A 20,549-nucleotide genomic window follows, 5' to 3' on the forward strand; every position below is an offset into this window, starting at 1 on the left:
AAAAGGTATGTGTGCGTAAACATCATGTAAGAACGATCAGACTTCAGCTTTTAATCTGCTACCATGGATTGGAGGTTTTTGAGTAGGAAAGTGGCTTTACCTAAGAGATTTTAAAGTAAGGATCATGCTGATTGCTTTGTGGAATATAACCTCTATACAGTAAATAACAGAAGCAAGGTATCTGCCAAGGAATACACCAAAGGTCTAACACATGTTCACTAAAAACAGACACAGGCTTTTAATAGCAACTTTATTCATAATGACCACAAATTGGAAATGATCCAAATACTCATCAACATTGAATGGGTTAGCTGGTCCAACGAATGGACTACGACACAGAAGTGAGAAGTGAAATCTTACAGTCCATAACACGGATTACTATAGCAGACATAGAGAGAACAAAAGATACAAAAAATGTATATAATTCCACTTGATATAGATTTAAAACAGGCAAAACTACGGGCAATAAGGGTCAGACCAACATCTCTCTCGGTGTGAGAGGCAAAGGGCGCCTACTGGAGGGACAGAAATCTTTATACCTTGATCTGAGCGGTGCATTCACAGGCGATTATAAAAACCCCACTGAGTTGGACACTTAATACTTGTAAACTTTTATCTCAATGAAAAGCACAGGCAGAACTAGGGGCACAGAACTACCATAACCAGAGTGTTCTCTTCCGAATAGTTCATTTTCCTCCCAGCTGTATGGATGGATCGCACTTCTCCTTCAACTCTGGTGTGGCTGCGGGCTTTCAGAGCCTCCGTTATCTGCCAAACTTTCTCTTCTCACTCCCCAAAGTGAGCAGCCAACTCCTAATGAGTATCTGCTTTGTCCTGAGCTCCAGGACAGGGGCAATTTGAAGCAGGAATTAGTGAACTTTTCTATGAAGTATTTTAGCTTGTGTCACACCCTGTGTCTTAACTAGTCAACTCTGCGAGTGAAGAGGGAAGCAGCCATGGCAGTCCACAGTGAACATGGCTGTATTCCCAAAACCCTTCCTCAGGACAGACTCGGGCTGTAGTCTACCAGCCCCTCCCCATGTGACAAGTGCCACAGACAAGTTGTTGAGACACTAAACTTCCATAGTTAATTGACCTCATAGCAACCTCACCAATCCTGATCCAGAAGAACTAAAAGACTAAAGATGTCATTTAGTGATTAGTTGGGAGGCATTCAGAAAGATTGCTACTGGAAGATAGAAAAGTAAACTACCCTGGAGCACCCCTTGAGATGACCTGGGAGACAAGACATCTACCTTTTATTAAAGAAGAAAAAATTATTTTGTGGTATTGGTGGCTGTTGGCTGCATTTGACAAAATGTATAGGACATGAACTGAGTATTGGGTCAGTTTCAAGGCAGAAATGATAGCATGTTTATAAAGTACTTACAGTGTAGGATGAAGCAACTTTTCAAATACAAGATAAAAATGAGAAACTCTTTAACCCAAAGGTTGATGGAAACCTAGTTTTGCAACAAGGATCAATCTCTGTACTGCTGTATCTCCTACCAAGACCTCAGAGTGAATTAAGTTAATGTGACTTCCTAAAACTCTAAGTCCAACTAAGAGAAAGATACTAGCTCATCTCTTAAATTGGGCAAAATGGCTTAATGAAAGAGACTAAGGGTCTGGCTTTCTGACTTAAGACTGAAAAGTCTCAGTTACCTAGAAATGAAATTCAGAAGCATGAAACAAGAAAGCCAGGAAATACAGCAAATCTAAAAAGAGTCCCTGTTAAATGGATTTCATCTAGGGTTTTCTCCTTGGGAGATGATATGGGCACTCCACATGTAAAAAAAATAATGAGCTGAGGATCTTGTAGTCAAAGGGCTAAGACATCCTTCTCATAAATAGGTTTACTTACTTTTAAATTCCAGAAGAGCCAGAAACCATCTGCAAAGGAAAGTAACTACTAAATAGGATGCCATTTTCTCCTAGGGTTGATGCCTACAAAAGGAAAAATGGATATTAAGTCTTTGCAGCATTGTCCTTCTCCAATACTGAAGGTAATTTTTAGATTACTGAACGCAGTTCAATCTAAGCAGTTATCCAATCTTTTCCCTCTGTATGTAGGTTCCTTTGGAAATTTAAAATAAATAAATAAATAAAAAGACTGTCTTATGGATATACTTAACACTATGAAGTAGATTTGATAGTACACCTAGGTTTGAATCTTGACACTACTAATTTACTACAGTAAATTACAATCTGTTTTCTTAACAACATTCACATAGTATTTGAACCACATGCTGAGCACTGCACTAAATTCAAGAAACACAATAATGAAGTTCCTACTCACAAATAAGGTGAGTTTAATTTCTTAATTTTTAATACATGGCTAAGAACTAGTCAGTGAACAGGCAGGATGTCTGTAAAGGTCAAATGAAGGCTGTGAAGGTTTCAAAGCTCATTAAAAAAACACATACAAAAGTATTTATTTGCCTAAGCATTTATCCAAATGCCAGGCATTGCACTACTCATTAGAGATGAAACAACGCGTTAGACTTCACTGTTCCAGTTTAGCAATGACCAAAACACAGTAAGAAACACTAAGTAGAAAGGACAAGGATGTTCAGCAAGTGTAGCTGGGTACCCAGCCTAAAGGGCACCACTGAAGCTTCTCAGATATCTATGAACCAAGATCTGCAAGATGAACAGAAGTTCGTATTCTATCTATTCTGACAACAATGGTGAAAGCAGCGGAGTGAGTTGATTCAGTTTCTGGCTTGGGTGAGGGCAACCGTAAAGCCATCTGCTGAAGGAAAAACTGGGGAAGAGCAGGTTTGGGAGAAAGAGCCAAGATGTGTTGTAAGGCCTGTGAGAGAGCAGTGTCAGCGATATCGGTAACTAGGATTTAGTGGGAAATGGAGGGGATAAGAATTTAGAAATATGAGCATTCAGGTGGTAAATGAAATCACAGAAAGAGAGCAACTAAGGAAGTAGTGTAGGGAAATGAAGCAAGGGCGAATAGGAAGGCTAAAAAAAAAAAAAAGCAAAGAAAGCAACAAGGCAGGCATACTTTAGGAAAAGGTGACTGCTCTCACTGGAGGTGGTGTCTGGGCAATGCTAAGATCATTTCCAGGAGGGAAAAAGACTGAAGACACTGAAAGTGAGTGATCTGGCTGGAAGGTTATACGGGAGGCTGGACAAACATATATTTGAACTAGTGGGAATGAGAGAAATGGAAGGAACAGTTACGGACACAAGAGTTGATGTTTTTTAGTTTGTTCTTAAATGGCACTTATTTTAACTATATTCACTGAAACCACAGGACTAGTGACAACTATATATTTAAAAAGAAAAAAGAAAGAAAAAGAGCCATGCAGCTACAGTTACTTACAGAAATACAGAAAACAGCAAAACACCTTAAACCAGCAGTTCTCAACCTATGGGCCATGACTATAGGGAGCTCGGATATCAGATATTTACATTACGATTTATAACAGTAGCAAATTATAGTTATGAAGTAACAACAAAATAATTTTATGGTTGGGAGTCACCAAAAAATGAGGAACTGTACAAAAAGGCCGCAGCATTATGAAGGTTGAGAACCACTGCTTAAACAAACAAACAAGACTAGTCACAGCAAACTATTGCTGAGGGTCAATTAAAAAAATCCTTAGCTTAGTTATATCTCCCCCATACTCACACAGTGGCTACATGATGCAAACTAATTGTATTATCACCTTAAGCAAACCGCTGAGAACTTGAATGCACAAGATATTAACATTTAGGAGACTAGAAAGTGAAAGCAGCAGCTTTCAGGGCTCCGATCATTCTCCCAAATAGTAAAAGTATCTGAGATATTTGCTGTGAAAGGTAATACACAAAGCTACTGGGAAGCCACCAGCAGACTCCATCTGTTTCCCAGGTTTTTAAGCTTATTCTTTGATAAGCAAACTGTCAACCTGTTCCTCACTTTTCTCCCGTGAGCCGCTGGCACTAGGCTTCCCTATCCAGCACACCATCAGCTTCTGCTGGAGAGTTCCCTGTCGCTTGAAATAAGGTAATGTATACTTGGGTGGAGGGTACTGGCACTTTCGGAGGGGTAGGTGACTCTTCATGGCATCAGGCTGTCTGAACACCGCAGGAAGGAGAAATGTTTAAGCTTACATGCCAGCAAAACCCTCCAGGAAATAAGATGCCCCTTATTTCTGATGCCCCACCAAGGTGCCCCTACATACTCCCCAGCATTCTCTGGGAGCCAGGGTTTCTTCCTTGGGTTGAGAACCACTGACCTAACTTTGGTTTTTAGGCTCGTGTGGCTTAGGCATCAGCTCCTTCTAAATTCTTAGTTGTAATCAGGCTCCTCGAATGCGCAGCACGCTAATGTGCCGCAGTATTTAGGACAGAAAGTAGCGCAACAGCTTTTGGACTGTACTTGAGGGCGAGTTATGAATCAGGTGCTGCTTTGAGATCAGGGTTCCACCTTGAGCTACACCGCACGGCTGACTCTTCCACAGCCACCATGTGTGGTAACGTTACAGAACAAAACCAACGTCTCTGGAAATAAGAATTATTACAGTCTGTGGATAAGCGGCTTCTTGAGATTTAAATGTTCTTACTTGAGCACTGCCTTAATTATTAAATGTGTAAGACAGTTCTAAATTCTAGAGGAAACCTATTACCAGAAGCTAACAAAACCTGACACCCATCATTTCAAAATCAGGTGTCTCTCTTAAGTATAGTTTCATTATAAAACATTAATAGATTTACTAGCCGATAAACAAGCAAAAACCTCTCATAACCCTGATCCTGAAGTGTAAAAGTCTTCCCCGCCTTATTGTTTTGATAGGGCCAAAGTTCTGTCTAGAGTAGAAAAAAGAATTACTGATTGGCAATGGTTAAGAGTCCATACTTACCATGGTCCTCGGATAGCTGAAAAAAATTGCCCCTAGTTGTGAAAAAATAAGGAGCAAACCACCAATAATCAGTTATTCTTAATTCCTGATCTAAGAAGCCTCCTAAATCAGAATCTTAAAATAATTCTTGCTGCTCCAACCAAATTTTTGATTTTTTTTTCTCTATCCATAATTTCACCATCAACTGGGTTGGTGGGGGTGGGGGCTGAAACTGCCAGTATTTACTTCTGACTCAGAATGCTTTAAAAAATAATCTTAAAGTTCTGTTAGCTAGACAGAATATCTCCACTGTGTATGTTTTTCCTTTTCAGAAACCTATTTGATATGAGTTTCTGTAAACTGACTGAAAGACACTTTTAAAGAGTTGGTAATTTCAAACCATGTATCATACTCTTTACACTGTGTCAAAGTAAGAGCTGAAACTTTTGGCATATGTCTTCAGAACATCTTAAAACCAGACTTCTAGTTCAACTTACAATACCAATACCAAACTTGTTGAAAACCAGTTACAACATAAAAGTAAAAGGCAATGACTTTTCCATTAAACTAAGTTTTTTAAAGGTGGTATTCTTATGTTTTAGTCCCGTGTTGCCAAATGAGATGGGGAAAGGCAACTTGTCAGAAAGATTTCAATGTTTATCAATTTAGATATCTGTAATAAGTTCAATGCTTCCCGACCATCCAAATTAATAAAGGCGAAAGAAAATCTAACTTTCCCTCTTCAGGTCGAATTCTTCTTGTCCTACAAAGGCTTAGGAATCATTTCTTTCTCTCACAAGATCATCCCAGCGAGGATCCATTTCAGTTGTGGCAATTCGAAATAGTGCTTGGAGGTGCTCATCCGTCAGTGGCTGGCTCAACGTGTGCTGGTTCCGAGTTAAATACGCAAAGGCCTTATCACAGATTTGGTTACTATCAAACAGGGAGGCCACCTTATAGGCCACCCCTTTGATAATTGGGTAAGCTTCACCAGACAGCCCAGCATAAAACTGTCCCAAGTCTTTGACTCTGTATTCATTCCACAGGTCAGTGCTCCCCTGAAGTTTTGTTAGCTCCACTCTTACTGAAATGGGCGCATATTCAGGTTTAAAGCTAAACGGATTAGAGAAAAGTTCTAAGTCCTTTTTAATGAACCTGAGGTCCTTAAAATGTCTCTCGAAATCTTTTTGTAGGCGGGAGATCACCATTTGATATCTGTCCGGATCAAATATTTTTTGATCTTCCTTAAACTGCTGCCTAAGCTCATCAACGATGATGCTGAAGGCAGGAAAGTCTGTTAGATTTACTTCGTCCATCTGTCTCTGAAGTGAACTCAGCTTATCCTCAAAGGTGCAGATGTGTTCAAAGGCGGCGGCAGCAAACACTTTACTCATCTGGAGTTCTTCACTGATCTCTCGGAGATAGTCCATAATGTCCACCAAGAAGCCAAAATCACAAAGCCACTGCTTGTCTGAGAAGTGGACTGTTGTCGCCCCCACCGAAACCAAGAAGGCCTCTATTTCTTTTCTTAGTGAAAATATTAGTTTTAACGTTTTGCCTCTTCTCAGCCAGTTGTTCAAACACCGTCCATTAACTCTTTCACCATGCTCTGATTCAGATTCAGTTAGTAAAGGCTGAAACTCCGGTCGCCTAACACCTCTGGTCTTAATCATAACTACCCATTCGGATATGGTATTTATGATCTGATTAATATCAACATCGTAAGAACTCAAGAGTTCCAAGTGGAGGAATCCCGAATAGTGGATAACGTTCCAACAGTTGGGGCTCACAGCCTTTTCTCTCATATAGGAGACCAGTCCCGAGTTCTCACCAATCATCCTTAAAGTGTGGGTCGTGGTCAATCCAACCATCCGCTGTAAGCTGAGTCCCGCTGTCTGCAGAGCCTCCAGAATTGCCGACATGAGAGCCCCAACACTGAAGTGATGAGTCAGGTTGATAATCGTCAGAAGATCTTCTTGCACCTCCAGGTCGCGGCCAACGCCACGGATGAAGACCAGGAGGTAGTTCTCATAGGCCACAAAAGCCTGGTCATCCAAGGCAAGAGAATAGGCCTTAAAGTCCCTGGCTCGATTAAAGAGCTGGCTACGGAGATTGCTGTCAATGCTCAGAATCCTCTGCCGCGTGATCTCCGGAGACAAATCAATGCCTTCCAGGACGCCGACGTGATCCGGCAGCACCTCCCTCAGCAACACCTCCATGCACTGGTGTACGAAGTCTCCCTCGGCCCAGCCGCGACCCTTCAAGGCCAAGAAGCGGCAGAGGCCGAGGCCTGCCCGCGTCGCTCTCTCCTCCGGAGTGAGCACGGCGGCCAATGACATGTCGCCCTGCCGCAGCCGCTCCACCAGGGCCGCGCGCTCCTCGTCCCCTACGAACCGTTCGTAGAACTCGTGCTCGGCCTCGTAGTGGCGCCTCACGTCGCGTTCCCGAGTAGAGGCGACCAGGCGGCGACACACCAGGCACAGGGCCCCGTCGCCCTCCGCAGGCTCCACCACCAAGTAACGCTGGGTCCACTCGGGCCGGAACACCAGAGCTTCGTCCACTTCCATCCTAATCCTCTTGGGCGTCATCCACATTCTGCGGAAGGCCACAGGATAATGCGGAGCTCGGAGGCCGCAGAAGACGGGGAGGAGCCCGACGAGCGCCAAGCACCCCCTGGGTTCTGCGCAATATCACCCGTGCAGGGCGCGCCAGCCTCCGCCAGGGCACCTGCGTTCCCATTGGCTGGAGATTTCGTATTCCCTTAGCTCGAGGGAGCGAGCCAATCGGAAGAGCGGGCCGTGAACTCTGACGCGCAAGCGCATTGCTCTCTAGCCTGGTGGGCGGTGTCTGTGTAGGGCGGGACAGAGACCCAGGAACTGACGTGCAAAGGCGCTTGACTGGCATTCAGGCCGTCCAATCGGCACTTGCCGCTGGGAAGGCGGTGCGGGACGGCATCGGCCGAAGCAGAAGGAAGGACGCGAGCGCGAGGGGCCGAAGTGATTGGCCGAAGGCGAGCTGTGGCGCCGGCATGGCGTTTGTAGCGGGAGTTATCCGGCGTCTGGACGAGACGGTGGTGAATCGCATAGCGGCGGGGGAAGTTATCCAGCGGCCGGCTAATGCCATCAAAGAGATGATTGAAAACTGGTACGGAGGGGGCGGAGCCGAGGCCGGCGGCGCGGGCCGGGCCCACCCACCTGCCGCAGCTGGGCACCGGGACCCTGCGCGCTCCCGGCGGGTTTCCCGCTGTGTGACGTCCGCGAGACCCGTTTGCATCGCAAGTAGGGGAAGCGAGCGTGGTATTGGTTTAATGGTAGCTTCCCTGAGGAAGCGCCTGGATTTCACATTGCATACGCAGAAGATGCGCCTCTGAAGACGTGTGGATGTTTAGGGTGGAGAGAGAAAACATCTTCAAGAGTATGACATACTGGGTTTATCACTCACTCCCGGAATAATCCGTGCAAATCCAACGCGCACTTCCTTTGGGGTTTTATTCAAAATCAATTACTGGCGTTTTAGATCAGGCCACTGGATGTGGGGTTTTCTTCTGACTCTCCCATGGTCAAATTTGTCATCCCGGTTAGTGTCCCAGGGGGGCGGTATTTGTTTCGTCTGAGACTTAAGACCCACCAGATTGCGGATGGGAGAGGATAAAAATGTGAACAGAAAAGCCAGGGAGAACAGTATACCTCAAAATAGACACACCACCAAATAAGTTCAAAAAGGACACTCGTAGAATATACAAAAAGACCTTGTGTTAATATCAGTTGGTGCTAGTGAAGCCCATATACATCGTTACAAAAAAAAAAAAAAGTTCAGTGAAGAATAACAGTCTGAAAACAAACCCTTCAGAGAAATGGTACTGAAATAAAAGATCTCAGGCCCATTTTGGGGTGGAAGGACCCTTTTATAAGGATCACCTAAGACCATCAGAAAACAGATATTTACATTACAATTCATAACAGTAGCAAAAGTACAGGTATGAAGTAGCAATGAAATAATTTTATGGTTAGGGCTCACCACAACATGAGGAGCTGTATTAAAGGGTCAAAGCTTTGGGAAAGTTAAAAACCACTGCCACAGGGAGAAAGGGAAAGAGGTAACCAAAAGGAGTAGGGAGCCTGCGGGCATTTGATTTGATGTAGCTATGGATTGCAAGATGGCAGCTTTTATTTCTGCAGTGCTAGTTTGAACTAACAAACAGGATAACTTGAGTCAGTTATTAAACTGTGTCTGAATACCATACAATAAAATGAAGCCTAAAAGTAGCGTAGCAACTTACAAACAAGCAGATTTTGCATGGATTCTAGTTAAGTGCTTCTTAAATATTTTAAGTCAGGGTTTTTGATACAGAGGTATTTGAGTAACTTTTTTTAAATAAAGAATTTTTCACAAGAGGAATTGATAACTTCCCATTTTCATTTAGGCCCAGGCCAAATTTGCCTTCTGTGGTAGGTATTCTAAGTTTATAGGCTGCTCTGTGAAAACACAAGCGATTTTCCTTCCTTTTTAAGATTATTTTCTCTTTTTAACTTTATTTTGCTTAGTGGTTTGTCTGCTTCATGGGGGTTGTGTGTATAACACACTTGTGAAGGTCAGAGGACAACTGAGGAGTTGCTGCTCTCCTCCCATATGTGGGTCCCAGGGATTGAACTCAGGTCCTCTGCTTGGTGGCAGGTGCCTCTAACCCCCTCAGACATCTTATGGGTCGCCCCAATGGCATCTTTTTTAATTTTTAAATTTTCATTTTGTGTGGTTGTCTTGCCTGTGTGTATGTGTGTGTGTGTGTCTAGGCACTGTGTCCAAGGATTGCTCTCAGAGACCAAAAGAAGATGCCAGGCCCTCTGCAACTAGAGTTACAGATAATTGTGAGCCACCATGTGGGTGCTAGGAATTGAACTCCGGTACTCGAAAGGCTGAGCCATGTCTCCAGGCTCCAACCCCTTAAGCCTCTTAAAGAAATTTCTGAATGGCAGTTTTTCTTTGCGTCATCATGAATGTGTTTTCTTAAATATATATACGTAGAGGAAAACAGCACTTTTAAGTGATTTTTTTTTTTAGAGTCACTTAGAAACCAGTGACTGATTAAAGTTGTTATAACAGTAAAATTAGTTGCAAAGAGAGTAAGAAACATGTGCTAAAAGGACTGTCCTACAGGAACAGAAATGGTGGCTCTGTCCTTATCACATGATGTATTCATAGAGTACCCACATTGAGCTTGTAAGACCAAAAAAAAAAAAAAAAGTCAATCAAGCACTCTATTTGTTTGCTAAGTACATCAGAGTAGTTGCAACTGACAAAAAATATTTTCTCTGATTTGCCAGTTTAGATGCAAAATCCACTAATATTCAAGTAGTTGTTAAAGAAGGAGGCCTGAAGCTAATTCAGATCCAAGACAATGGCACTGGAATCAGGGTGAGTAAAGCCTGGGGAAGCTGGTTTTGTGTGCTTCATGTCAAAGCTCTAGGAAAATGCAGGACCGTCCCCTAACCTGGTGACTTTAGTCTGAAAACCTACATTGTATGGTGGTGGGTTTTATTTTAAAACCTTTGGCTGGGCTCAGTGGTTAAGAGCACTTGCCACACTTGCACAGTGTGAGTTTCTCAGCATCCATATCAAGAACTCCAGTTTCAGGGCATCTAGTGGCCTCTGAGGGCACTTCATGCATGTGGTACACATGCAATCAGGCATACACACATACACATAAAAATAACATTAAAATTTTTAAGACCTTTGGAAAGAAGTTGCTGAAGGAGAGACACAGTGTAGAGACAGTGGGAAGACTCTTGCAGGAACCCAGGAGTAGGGTCCTGGGTCTGTGCCCTGGACCAATTTGATTGTATTTAAGATGTAAGGAGCATGAGGTTCCTGAGCTAACTCTGAGGCAGGCCTCTTCGAATTTGCTGATGTAGGATATAAGAGGGGTCAGAGATGCCATTTACCAGAATGGCAAAGATTGTGAAAGAAGGTTTCAATGGAAGACAAGCAGTTAACATGGCAGCATTTAAATTTAAAGTGCCCTTTAAAGATGTGTCTCTTTATAAACACAATGTAGGTCTTCAGATAAAAATTTCAAACTTTGCATGTTGATATATGAAAAACTATAAGATTCATGAAAAGATGCTCAGAGATAGCCATTACAGAAATGCAGATCCAACCTGTGGTGAGATACTGTTTCACGTTTGTTAATATGACCACAGTCAAAGAAATGAAATTGTGTGGATTGCTAGAAGGTAGAGAAGTCAGTCACCATGCATTGTCGGTGGGAGTATAAACGAGTGCAGTGATTATGGAGAGTGTTAGGGTGTTCCCTCAGAATTACAGTTCCTGTTTCTACCTCTCTATGCAGATGCAGACAACTGAAAGCAGGGATAGGTAGATTTCTATGCTTATAGTCTTAACATTGTTTACAATAGGCCAAGGATTTTAAGTAAAAGCCACCGACATGTCTGTCCATCAGCAGATGACTGGATAAACAATGTGATAGACCCCACTCGTAGGCATGAAATGCTGACATGGTTCGACATGGGTAAATGTGGAGGAATTTATATGAAGTGAAATAAATCAGTCACAAAAAAATAAAAGGATTGAATAATTTGTAGTATACGATGTTTCTAGAGAAGTCAGATTCAGAGATATAATGTGGAGTGGTTATTGCCAGGGATTGGGAAAAGGCAAGAATGGAAAATTATTATTAAACAGGTACTGAGATTTAGTTTAGCAAAAATAACGAAGTTCTGGATATGAATGATTGTAGTTTTTTACTTATTAAATTTACATAAATTTAAATAACATAAATAGGTACTTAATGTACTGCATTATGCACTTAACATGGTTAACTTCAAAAGGAGTTTTATTGTTTATTGTCTCTGTCTCTTCTTTCTGTATCTGTGTGTGTGTGTGTGTGTGTGTGTGTGTGTGTTTAGGTATTTATACTGGTGAGTGCTAGTGCCTATAGAGGCCAGCAGAGAGCACTGGATACCCTGGAGCTGTTGTTAGAAGCAGATGTGAGCCATCTGTGCTGGGCCTCTGGAAGCAGAAAGTACTCTTCCCACACTGAGGCATCTCACCAGCCCTTGTTTATGGCTTTTGAGGCACTGCAGAGATAAGGGTGACCGTAAATTCTTATCCCTTCTACTTCTATCTCCAAAATGCTAAAATTTCAAGTGTATGCCACCACACTCAGCTCAAATTAAATTTTGGTTACAAGTATTTTTACTATACTTTTCAAGTTTCCTGTAGACTGAAAATTTTGTTTTCTTTTTAATTTAAAAAGAAAGACAGTGAAATTTGGGTATGTCCCATGCATACAGTTCCAGCACTTGAGAGGTCAAGGTAAGAGAATTAAGTTTGAAGTATCCTAGGCTATACAGTGAAGGATGGGAAGGGAGGGGGCAAGAAAGACAGAAATGAGTAAGTATGCGTGGAGAACAGGTCTAAGGACAAGGTCCTAGCGCTAGGAGGTGGGGACATGAATGGAAGCTGTGCATGGCACTGCAAAGGAGCAACTCAGTAAAAAAGGTGAAAATCCAGGTCTGGTGGTAATTTGTATGTCCAATAAGGAAGTTGGTACTAATCTTAACCTCTTCTCCTGAAAAATTCTTCTTAGATTAAAGCAACAAAATGAAAATCCAGAAAGATTTGGGAAAAGGAGAGGCATAATTATTTACTCTGTCCCCCCCCCCCTTAATCGTGTAGAAGGAAGATCTGGATATTGTGTGTGAGAGGTTCACTACAAGTAAACTGCAGACTTTTGAGGATTTAGCAAGTATTTCTACCTATGGCTTTCGGGGTGAGGTAAGCTAAGACTTACAAAATGTATAAAAATGCCTTCCTGTGATAATGTTGTCATTTCTGAACAGACGCAAATGAAATGTAATACTCTGTACTGAACATGTACATGTAAATTTGAACAAATTTAGCTTTCCAAGTGAGAAATTTCTAAAAATACTTGATATTCTACTTTATCTATAGAGGTACTGGACATCATGTGTCTCTATAAAAGTCCCTAATAACACCTATGAAGTTTTATCAAAAAATCAAATGTGAATCTGATCAACGATCTCATCTGCATATCAGTGTATTGAAAATATGGGGACATACAGAGAAAGTAACAGTGAATGGCACTGGGGTTAGAAAACTACACACAATAAACTGCCAGAGCAGAGGAGTACCACGAACCTGTGAACCAGAAGAGATTGAAGGGATAGTCTTGGAGGTTTCAGAAGTCTCTGAGAGGCTCGGATTTTTCTCTACTTGAGGATCAGGCTGTAGCTCTCAGATACTTCTCCAGCACCATGCCTGCCTATCGTCATGCTCCCAGCTATGATGATAATGGACTCATAACCTCTGAAACTGCAAACAAGCCCCAATTAAGTGTTTTCTTTTATAAGAGTTACTATGGTCATGGTATCTCTTTGCAGCATAGAACAGTGACTAAGACAGGAGTATATTTTATTTAATTAAATTAAAAGGCAGCTATGAGCCATTCTTTATAATTTAGGCAGTTTAGGTCAAACCAGTATAGTCTCAAGTGTCCTCCTACTCACGGTGGCCTCAGAATTGTTCCCAGTAGACAGTCTCCAAAAAGGTTTACCTTGCAGCTGCCTCTGGTCTGCCTGTAGGAAGGCAGTTTTATCCAAGCTGCAACTGTGTGTCAGCTTCCAAGCCCCTTCTGCCTGGATTCTTGCTCTATCTTTGGAGTTGCTGTTTACTGTAATTAGACAGGAGGTATATATTGAGGACCATCTTTGTGCCAGTGATGTTCTCAGCACCTTTTGTGAATTAGCTCTTCTTCCTTCCAATAGCTCCACAGCATAGATTTGTCATTTCCCTGAGTCGCTTGATGAAGCTGACACTGGATGTGTAAGAAATGATCTGGGCACACTAGATACCAGATAGTGCACAGTGCAGAGGTGAGGGGCGTGTAGGCACTCTGACCCAGAGTCGATGCTCCTGTCTACTTGAAAAAGCTCCTTCTGAAGCAGCAGGGGCTCTCTGCTGTGCTGTGTTATTGCAACCCTTTCTTCCTGAAAATACATAGGATTGTCTTCTGTGAGCAGGCCTGTCCTTACACTGCTCTCAAAGTCATTTACATTTTAAATGTATTTAATGTTTGAGCCAGGTATTCTGTAGCCCTGGTTGGTCTTGAACGACTTATGTAGCTGAGGCTAGTCTTAGGCTCCTGATCTTCTTGACTTTACCTCCAAAAATATTTGGATTAAGGGTCTGCATTGTAACATGCATCTCAATTTCATAACTCAGATTATATAAGCCAGGTTGGATGCAATGGTACATGCCTCTAATACCAGTACTTGGGAGTCTGAGACAGGAGGATTAGGAGTTTGAAACCAACCAGGCCTACACAGCAAGTCTTAGGCCAGCCTGGCTACAGGGAGGGGGGGATAGATTACAGAAGCCAGGAAAGTCTGGTTCTGACCTAGTAACTTCTAAGGCTGCAGTGCATTCCTGTTTTGTCCATTTGTTTTTGGGATGGGACTAAGCTCCTTTGTTGATCTCCAACTCCTGGGTACCTGTGATCCTCCTGCCTCAGCCACCCAAGAAGACTCATGTTCTTTAATGAACTGAAACTGCCTCGGGTATTTAGATGTTGCTGCACATTGTAGCAATTTTAAGTTCATATTTTTATAAATAGAATTGTTTCTGTAAAGCCGTTTTGAGAGATCCCATTGTTTCTTTCTGAAGGCACTTTTTTAATCTCATGAAAGATATATCACTGAGACTATATAAATACTTCTGCTACCGTGATCTGGAGTGTTCCTTAGAGGCCCATGCACTCAAAGTTTGGTCTCCAGTTTGTTGTTACTGGAAAATGATGAGGCTAAGTGTAGGTAATATAAGGGGGGTAGTGAAACCCTTCCTGTTCCTTTTCTCTTTGGCCTCTGTGGACATGAGGTGTGAGCGGCTTTGGTCTCTGAAAACTCCACACCACAATGAGTTTCTTCAACACAGGATGAAAAGTATCAGGACCTACTGACCATTGATGGGGCCTCTAGAACCATAGCTAAAAAGAAGCGGGTCATCTATAAGTTGATCACCTGGTGTATTGTTCAGTAATGGGAAACTGGCACAGGCCCTGTGGTACCAGCACAAGATACGGTTACTGTTAACACAGGAAGTCTTGGTGTGATTCCTTTTGGGGTTTTTAATGTATTCTTTCCCTTCTTGTAGAGATTCCCCCATGGATTAGATTTTAATCTTTTTTCTTAAAACATCATCAGATTGTTCATTGTTGCCATGTTCATGTAGATTAAAAGAGGCGAGTTAGATAATCTTGGCCTTCGATGGAGCAGCAGTGAAGTTTTCCTTATATCTGCTTTCCTTCCTAGGCTTTGGCGAGTATAAGCCATGTGGCCCATGTTACTATTACAACCAAAACAGCTGATGGAAAATGTGCATACAGGTACATGATAATGACTTTTGTGTCCTCCCTAAACATAAGTATTACCTTTTTTTAAAATTAAGATTAGTTTTCTTCTCTTGCTGTGGATAAAGTATTCAGCCTCAGGGATGATCATGAGGTGATACTCTTACTTCTTCATGGCTTCTTTTTAAAACGTAAAGGAAGGTATTTTCTGTGTGTGGATATTTTGCCTGCATTCATGCCTGTGTACTGTGGGTATATCTGGTGCCCTGGAGACAGGAGAAGGTGTGGGATCTGCTGGGACTGGAGTTCCAGATGACTGTAAGATGCCATGTGGGTTCTGGAAATTAGACTAGACTAAGGCTAAAGGACTAAAACAAGACTAGAATAGAATAGAATAGGATAGAATAGAATAGAATTCCTCTGGAGGTTTCCAGATCGTGAGATGTGCCCTTTAAGGGATAGTGAACCCCTTCCTGTTCCTATTCTCTTTCACCTTTGTGCTCTACTGGAAGAGTAGCCAAGCGTTTTTAACAGCTGAGCCATCTCAAGCCCCGCTTGATGGCTTCTTAAAAGGTAAGTTGTACCCTCCTACAAGCACCCAGGCGGTCTGTTGCACATTAGTTATTAAGCAGATAGTAGCTAGCTGCTCACGTTCTTCTGCCCTTTTGCCCTTCAGTGGGATAGCACTTTGGGCTGATTACAGGTCTACGGTGGGGATGCTGAAGACTCACAGTTCATTTGCTGGCCGCTGAGCTTCTGGATCCCTTCAGCCTGTGTCTGTGTGAACTGGCTTGCTTTCCGGGGAGTGGCTGCTGCTGGCTGTTGTGCTGGCACAGTTTCCAGAGGCTCGGAAATGGTCCTGGGATAGAACAAAAATGCAATTCAAGAAATCAAAATCATGTTTTTGTTTTGTAAACACTGGCTAGCACTGGCTGAAGACTAGTAGCAGTACCTAATGAATGCAGAAAGAGGAAAGAAGCAAGAAGACAATACATTTTAAGCATGCTGGTTGTTTGTAAATTAAAACAGAACACTTCTGCATCCTCAGTGTTCTTCAGAAGACTAATGTGTAATGTCGTAGAAGAAGAGAGTGCTTCCATGTATGCTTCTGTGTATGCAGGGCTGGTGTTGGGGGTCTTGACGCTCTGTGAATTCTGGGTGGTACAAACCGGAGAGACAATTGTGCGTTAAGTTTTTTGAAGGTGGTCTGAGCTGTGGTCCTTTTTCATGACCTCTGGTTTTGTATTATGCTCTATCTGGGGCGTCTAGTGGCTTTCTTCTGTAGCAGGATAAAATCGAGAGGGATCATCCTGACACCTAGTGCTTTCCTGTGCTGGATAGTCTTATGATATACTAACATCATTTGAGAGGAGGGAATCTCAACTAAGAAAAATGCTTCCAAGGGACTGGAGAGATGGCAGTGATTGGGAACACTGGCTGTTCTTCCAGAGGACCCCAGTTCAGTTCCCAGCACTCACATGGCAGCTCACAACAGTCTGTAATTCCAGTTTTAGGTCTCACATCCTCACACAGAAAATGCAGGCAAAACACCAATGCACATCAAATAAAAATAAATAAATCTTCACAAAAGAAAAAAAATGCTTCCATAAGATCTGGCTGTAAGGTATTTTCTTAATTAGAGATTAATGGGAAGGTCGCAGCCCTGGCACAGCCAACACTGGTGAGAGTCATGAAGCCAGCACAGCTGCTTGACACAGTGCCAGCAGGATGGCTGCAATCGCTATCTTTTTATCTCTAACTTTTGAGTTTTGGTTTCTGCATTGAGTTTTGGTTGTTCTTGGGGACTTTCTGCATTGTGATTCATTTTATGTCTTTTCCTGAGAAAATTATTTGAGTCTTTTTAGGAAAATCCCAAAATTAACTTTATTTGGCCCCTATTTAGAAGGAGATCAGTAAGCATAGATAAGCACATAGCTAGATAAGGCCGTTGCCGCTCCAGGAATCTTCTTGGAGTATCTGCATCTGAGCAAACTCAAACAGTGTAATTGGTGCAGACGAATAGAGACAACTGACAAACTCTTGGCTGGCCGGGAGAAGAGGTTACAGACTCAAGGCCTCTTTTTATTAGAGGCTTAGAGCTCTTTGAAAATGTGGTTTAAAGGTAGGGGTCATTTAGGGTTCCCCCTGGAGGAATAGAACTCAAAAGATACATTGACTAAAATAAACTTTTCCTACTTTATGATGAAACATATAGTAAAAGGAGTTAGGTATTAGTATTTGCTATTCGTTTTTGTTTTGCTTTTTTTTCAAAACAGGGTTTCTCTGTGTAAGCCTTGGCTGTCCGGACTCACTTTGTAGACCAGGCTGGTCTTGAACTCATAGAGATCCTCGTGCCTCTGCCTCCCCGAGTGCTGGGGTCACAGGTGCGTGCCACCACACCCAGCTGTATTTACTATTCTTAAAAAGACTGGCTCAGGTAGTTTCTGTTTGTCTGGAGTGCTCCAGAAAGCTCATTGTTTGACTAGTTCTGTTAAGGGTTTTTGTTTTGGATGATGGATAAGTGCATAAATATATTCCATACTGAAGGTCTAAAGTTTAATGTGAAGCTCTACAGATTTGTTTCTTGATGCCTATCTCTTCTAACTGTAAAGAAGTTTATTGAGTTGTACAGACTTTGGACCTGCTTAATTTTGGCATATGATATTTTTTATTTGCAAGCTTTTTTTTGTAATAGTCAAGTGTAAATTTTTTAAATGTGATATATTAATGCATTTGTCATTTTATTTAGCTCGGGAATGTGCAAGATATTTCCAGTGTTGGGGTTACATATGCCACTATGCCTGTACTTTGATTTTTGTTTTTATGCTCTGGATAAGCATACTTTTAGATACTAATAATCTTTTATGTTTTCTGACTAGAGCAAGTTACTCGGATGGAAAGCTGCAAGCCCCTCCTAAGCCATGTGCAGGCAACCAGGGTACCCAGATCACGGTAAGAATGTCACATGGGAGTACAGCTGCCGACAAACAGTTTCGTGTGAATGTTGAAGTAAAACTAACATGGCTTCTGAGGTTCTGGTGTAAAAACCAACTTAATTTTGACTTGTAATAAAAGTCCCTAGATACTTATACTTCTGAGTAAGAAAAATGACTATTGGGGTTTATGGCATGGCAGCCCACCTGCCTTCTTATCTTTTGTAGGGGGCTGGGATGGTAGAAGTCTGTGGCAGAGTAGCTGGCATCGTAAACATTATAGTTGACTCCAAAAGACATGTCAGAGTCCCAGTGTTCTATTTCTGTGCTTGTGTGTCCACAGGCAAATCACTTAACATCTCAGAATTTCAGTTTTCTAATGGCTCCAGTGGAAAAAAAAATGCCTACCCATCTGCCTCAGAGGGCCTTGAATGGGTCATGTGAGTGTTATTAGTCAAGAGGAAACCCACCCTGCAGCCTTAGCGTCACAGCTCAGTGTTTTTCCAGTCTGGGATCCCGTAAAGCACCTCACTGTCATGTGTCCCATCCCTTCACCCCTGACCCAAGCTGTAGCACATCTTGAAGGCAATCCTAATCTTTCCAAGCCTACGGCATGGTAGGCAGGCAGGAGGCAGAAACAAACATGTGCTTCCCAGTGGTGGCTCCAGGGAGCCTGCATACAGAGTGTGATTGCTGAGAACTCCAAATTATCTCCAGAGTTTTATGATTGTCTTCAGCTTGAAAAACATCTCTGAATGACATGTAATATAGTAATTGCTTGTAGAGTTACAAGCAATTAGTAAGACAAGAGTTGGAAACAAGAGTTAGTCTTGTCTTACTAAATTGTCTACTTTCTTGAGCAAGAAAATAATTTCCTCATATTTTTAGTCCTTTATATTTTTATCAAACAGCATGTCAAACAGCTAGCCCCCATTGTCTCCTTGAGAAGTCAATGCATGTGGGATGCAGGAAAATACCCTTTTTGTTTGTTTTTGTTTTGTTTTGTTTAAATTTTTATTGTTTTTTTTTAATTAATTCAATTTACATCTCATCATACCCCCTCCCCCTCTCCTCCCAGTCCCACCCTCCCAGGAAAATACCCTTTAATTCCTTTGTTGATGCTGCCTTATTCTGTTCCCCTTCCTGAGTCAAGACTTGGAACAGCTGCTGGTGATGTCACTGGATGCACTACCTCAAGATCCAGCTTTAGGTAGACAGGGTGAAGCTTTCTACATGCATTTGTTAATTTACAAGACAAACTGATCTTTCTTCAGGTGGAGGACCTTTTTTACAACATAATCACAAGGAGGAAAGCTTTAAAAAATCCAAGCGAAGAGTACGGGAAAATTTTGGAAGTTGTTGGCAGGTACCGTCCAAAATCTGGGAGTGGGTCCTTGAGCTCCGTCATTAAAAACATGCATGCCAGGGCTTGTTCTGGTCACACTTTGCTCGTCAGTCCTGAGTCTTGATTCATCTTGCCAGGGGCACAGTTGGTCTTTTTCAGTGGGGTTCTTGGCTGGCAGATGAAACAAACTGATCTTAGCTATCTTGAGCCAAAAAAAAAAAAAAAATCACTGCACTGTTGTTGCCCACTGGGTAGGAAGAGATAAGACAGGAACCAAGTGACTCTGGTGATCCTCCTGTTATTTTCTTTCTCTTCTGCTGATGCTTTGAAGCCCTTTCCTGGACAGTACCATGTAGCATTACTGGGATTCCTTGTTCTGTACCCACAGCTCTGGGCACACTTGTTGGTTGGTGGTTTCTACTTAGCATGCCTCAGAAGGGAGGGATAAGGAGTTTCCCAAAGCAAATTGGAAGCTGTAAGCTGGAGAAGGGGGTTCAGGCAGGCAAAAGCAGAATCTCGTTAGATAAGTAAGCATAATCCATTGCTAAAGATAGCTGCAGCGGGGCTTAAAACATGTGTCTGAGTCATGATTTGTGTCAACTGTCTTTCAGTATTTCTAAAATATATTTGTCCATACAGGAACAGTTTTATATATTACGTCCCCTACACCCTCCCCACTCCCACTAGTAAAATTGTGAAAAGTCATGTCAAAAATATTCCCAGTGGCTGCTTTGGTTCTAAGTGTGGTAAGGTGGAAAATAGGTATCTCATAAGTGCATTTCACTAAACACGTTTCTTCAGTTCATGGAGTTAGTGTATAGAGGACAAAGTCCTCTAATTAACAAAGTTAGTTGACACAGTCAACTTCAAAAGGGCTGTGGGGACACTGGAGCAGGACACAGCAGCCAGGAAACAGCAGTGAGGGGATGATGTGCTGATGCTATGGGAGGACCAAGTGCAGAGATTGAATCGAGAGTTAAGGATGTACTTGTGGCAGCCTAGGCCTTCTGTCATCATGAAAGTGATGCTACATGTACATACTATGC

General features: G+C 42.3%; 2 protein-coding genes across 4 annotated transcripts in view; one reads left to right on the forward strand and one right to left on the reverse strand.

The window, feature by feature from the left end:
- Nucleotides 1–233: 233 nt before the first annotated feature.
- On the reverse strand, nt 234–7,546 carry Epm2aip1 (EPM2A interacting protein 1). Its single transcript, XM_021654661.2, has one exon. It carries the CDS (start codon nt 7,433–7,435, stop codon nt 5,615–5,617), a length of 1,821 nt encoding a protein of 606 aa, XP_021510336.1. The 5' UTR covers nt 7,436–7,546; the 3' UTR covers nt 234–5,614.
- Nucleotides 7,547–7,665: 119 nt separating this feature from the next.
- The window catches only part of Mlh1 (mutL homolog 1), a 39,393-nt gene continuing 26,509 nt past the window's right edge, over nt 7,666–20,549 (forward strand). The window contains exons 1-6 of one of the 3 annotated variants that reach the window (XM_021654678.2): nt 7,666–7,985; nt 10,163–10,253; nt 12,537–12,635; nt 15,188–15,261; nt 18,105–18,177; nt 19,433–19,524. In XM_021654678.2, the coding sequence (XP_021510353.1) occupies nt 7,870–7,985; nt 10,163–10,253; nt 12,537–12,635; nt 15,188–15,261; nt 18,105–18,177; nt 19,433–19,524 (545 nt within the window). In that variant the 5' untranslated portion in view covers nt 7,666–7,869. Of the gene's footprint in view, nt 7,986–8,020; nt 8,418–10,162; nt 10,254–12,536; nt 12,636–15,187; nt 15,262–18,104; nt 18,178–19,432; nt 19,525–20,549 lie in introns of those variants that run through there. The other 2 variants (XM_060385175.1, XM_060385176.1) reach the window with 2 other exon arrangements.

Source organism: Meriones unguiculatus, chromosome 6, assembly GCF_030254825.1.
Source record: "Meriones unguiculatus strain TT.TT164.6M chromosome 6, Bangor_MerUng_6.1, whole genome shotgun sequence".
In the NCBI taxonomy this organism is placed as follows: domain Eukaryota; kingdom Metazoa; phylum Chordata; class Mammalia; order Rodentia; family Muridae; genus Meriones; species Meriones unguiculatus.

What these genes read in the sequence shown, in the direction of transcription:
- Epm2aip1 (XM_021654661.2), bottom strand. Translation starts at nt 7,435, where the DNA reads ATGTGGATGACGCCCAAGAGGATTAGGATGGAAGTGGACGAAGCTCTG.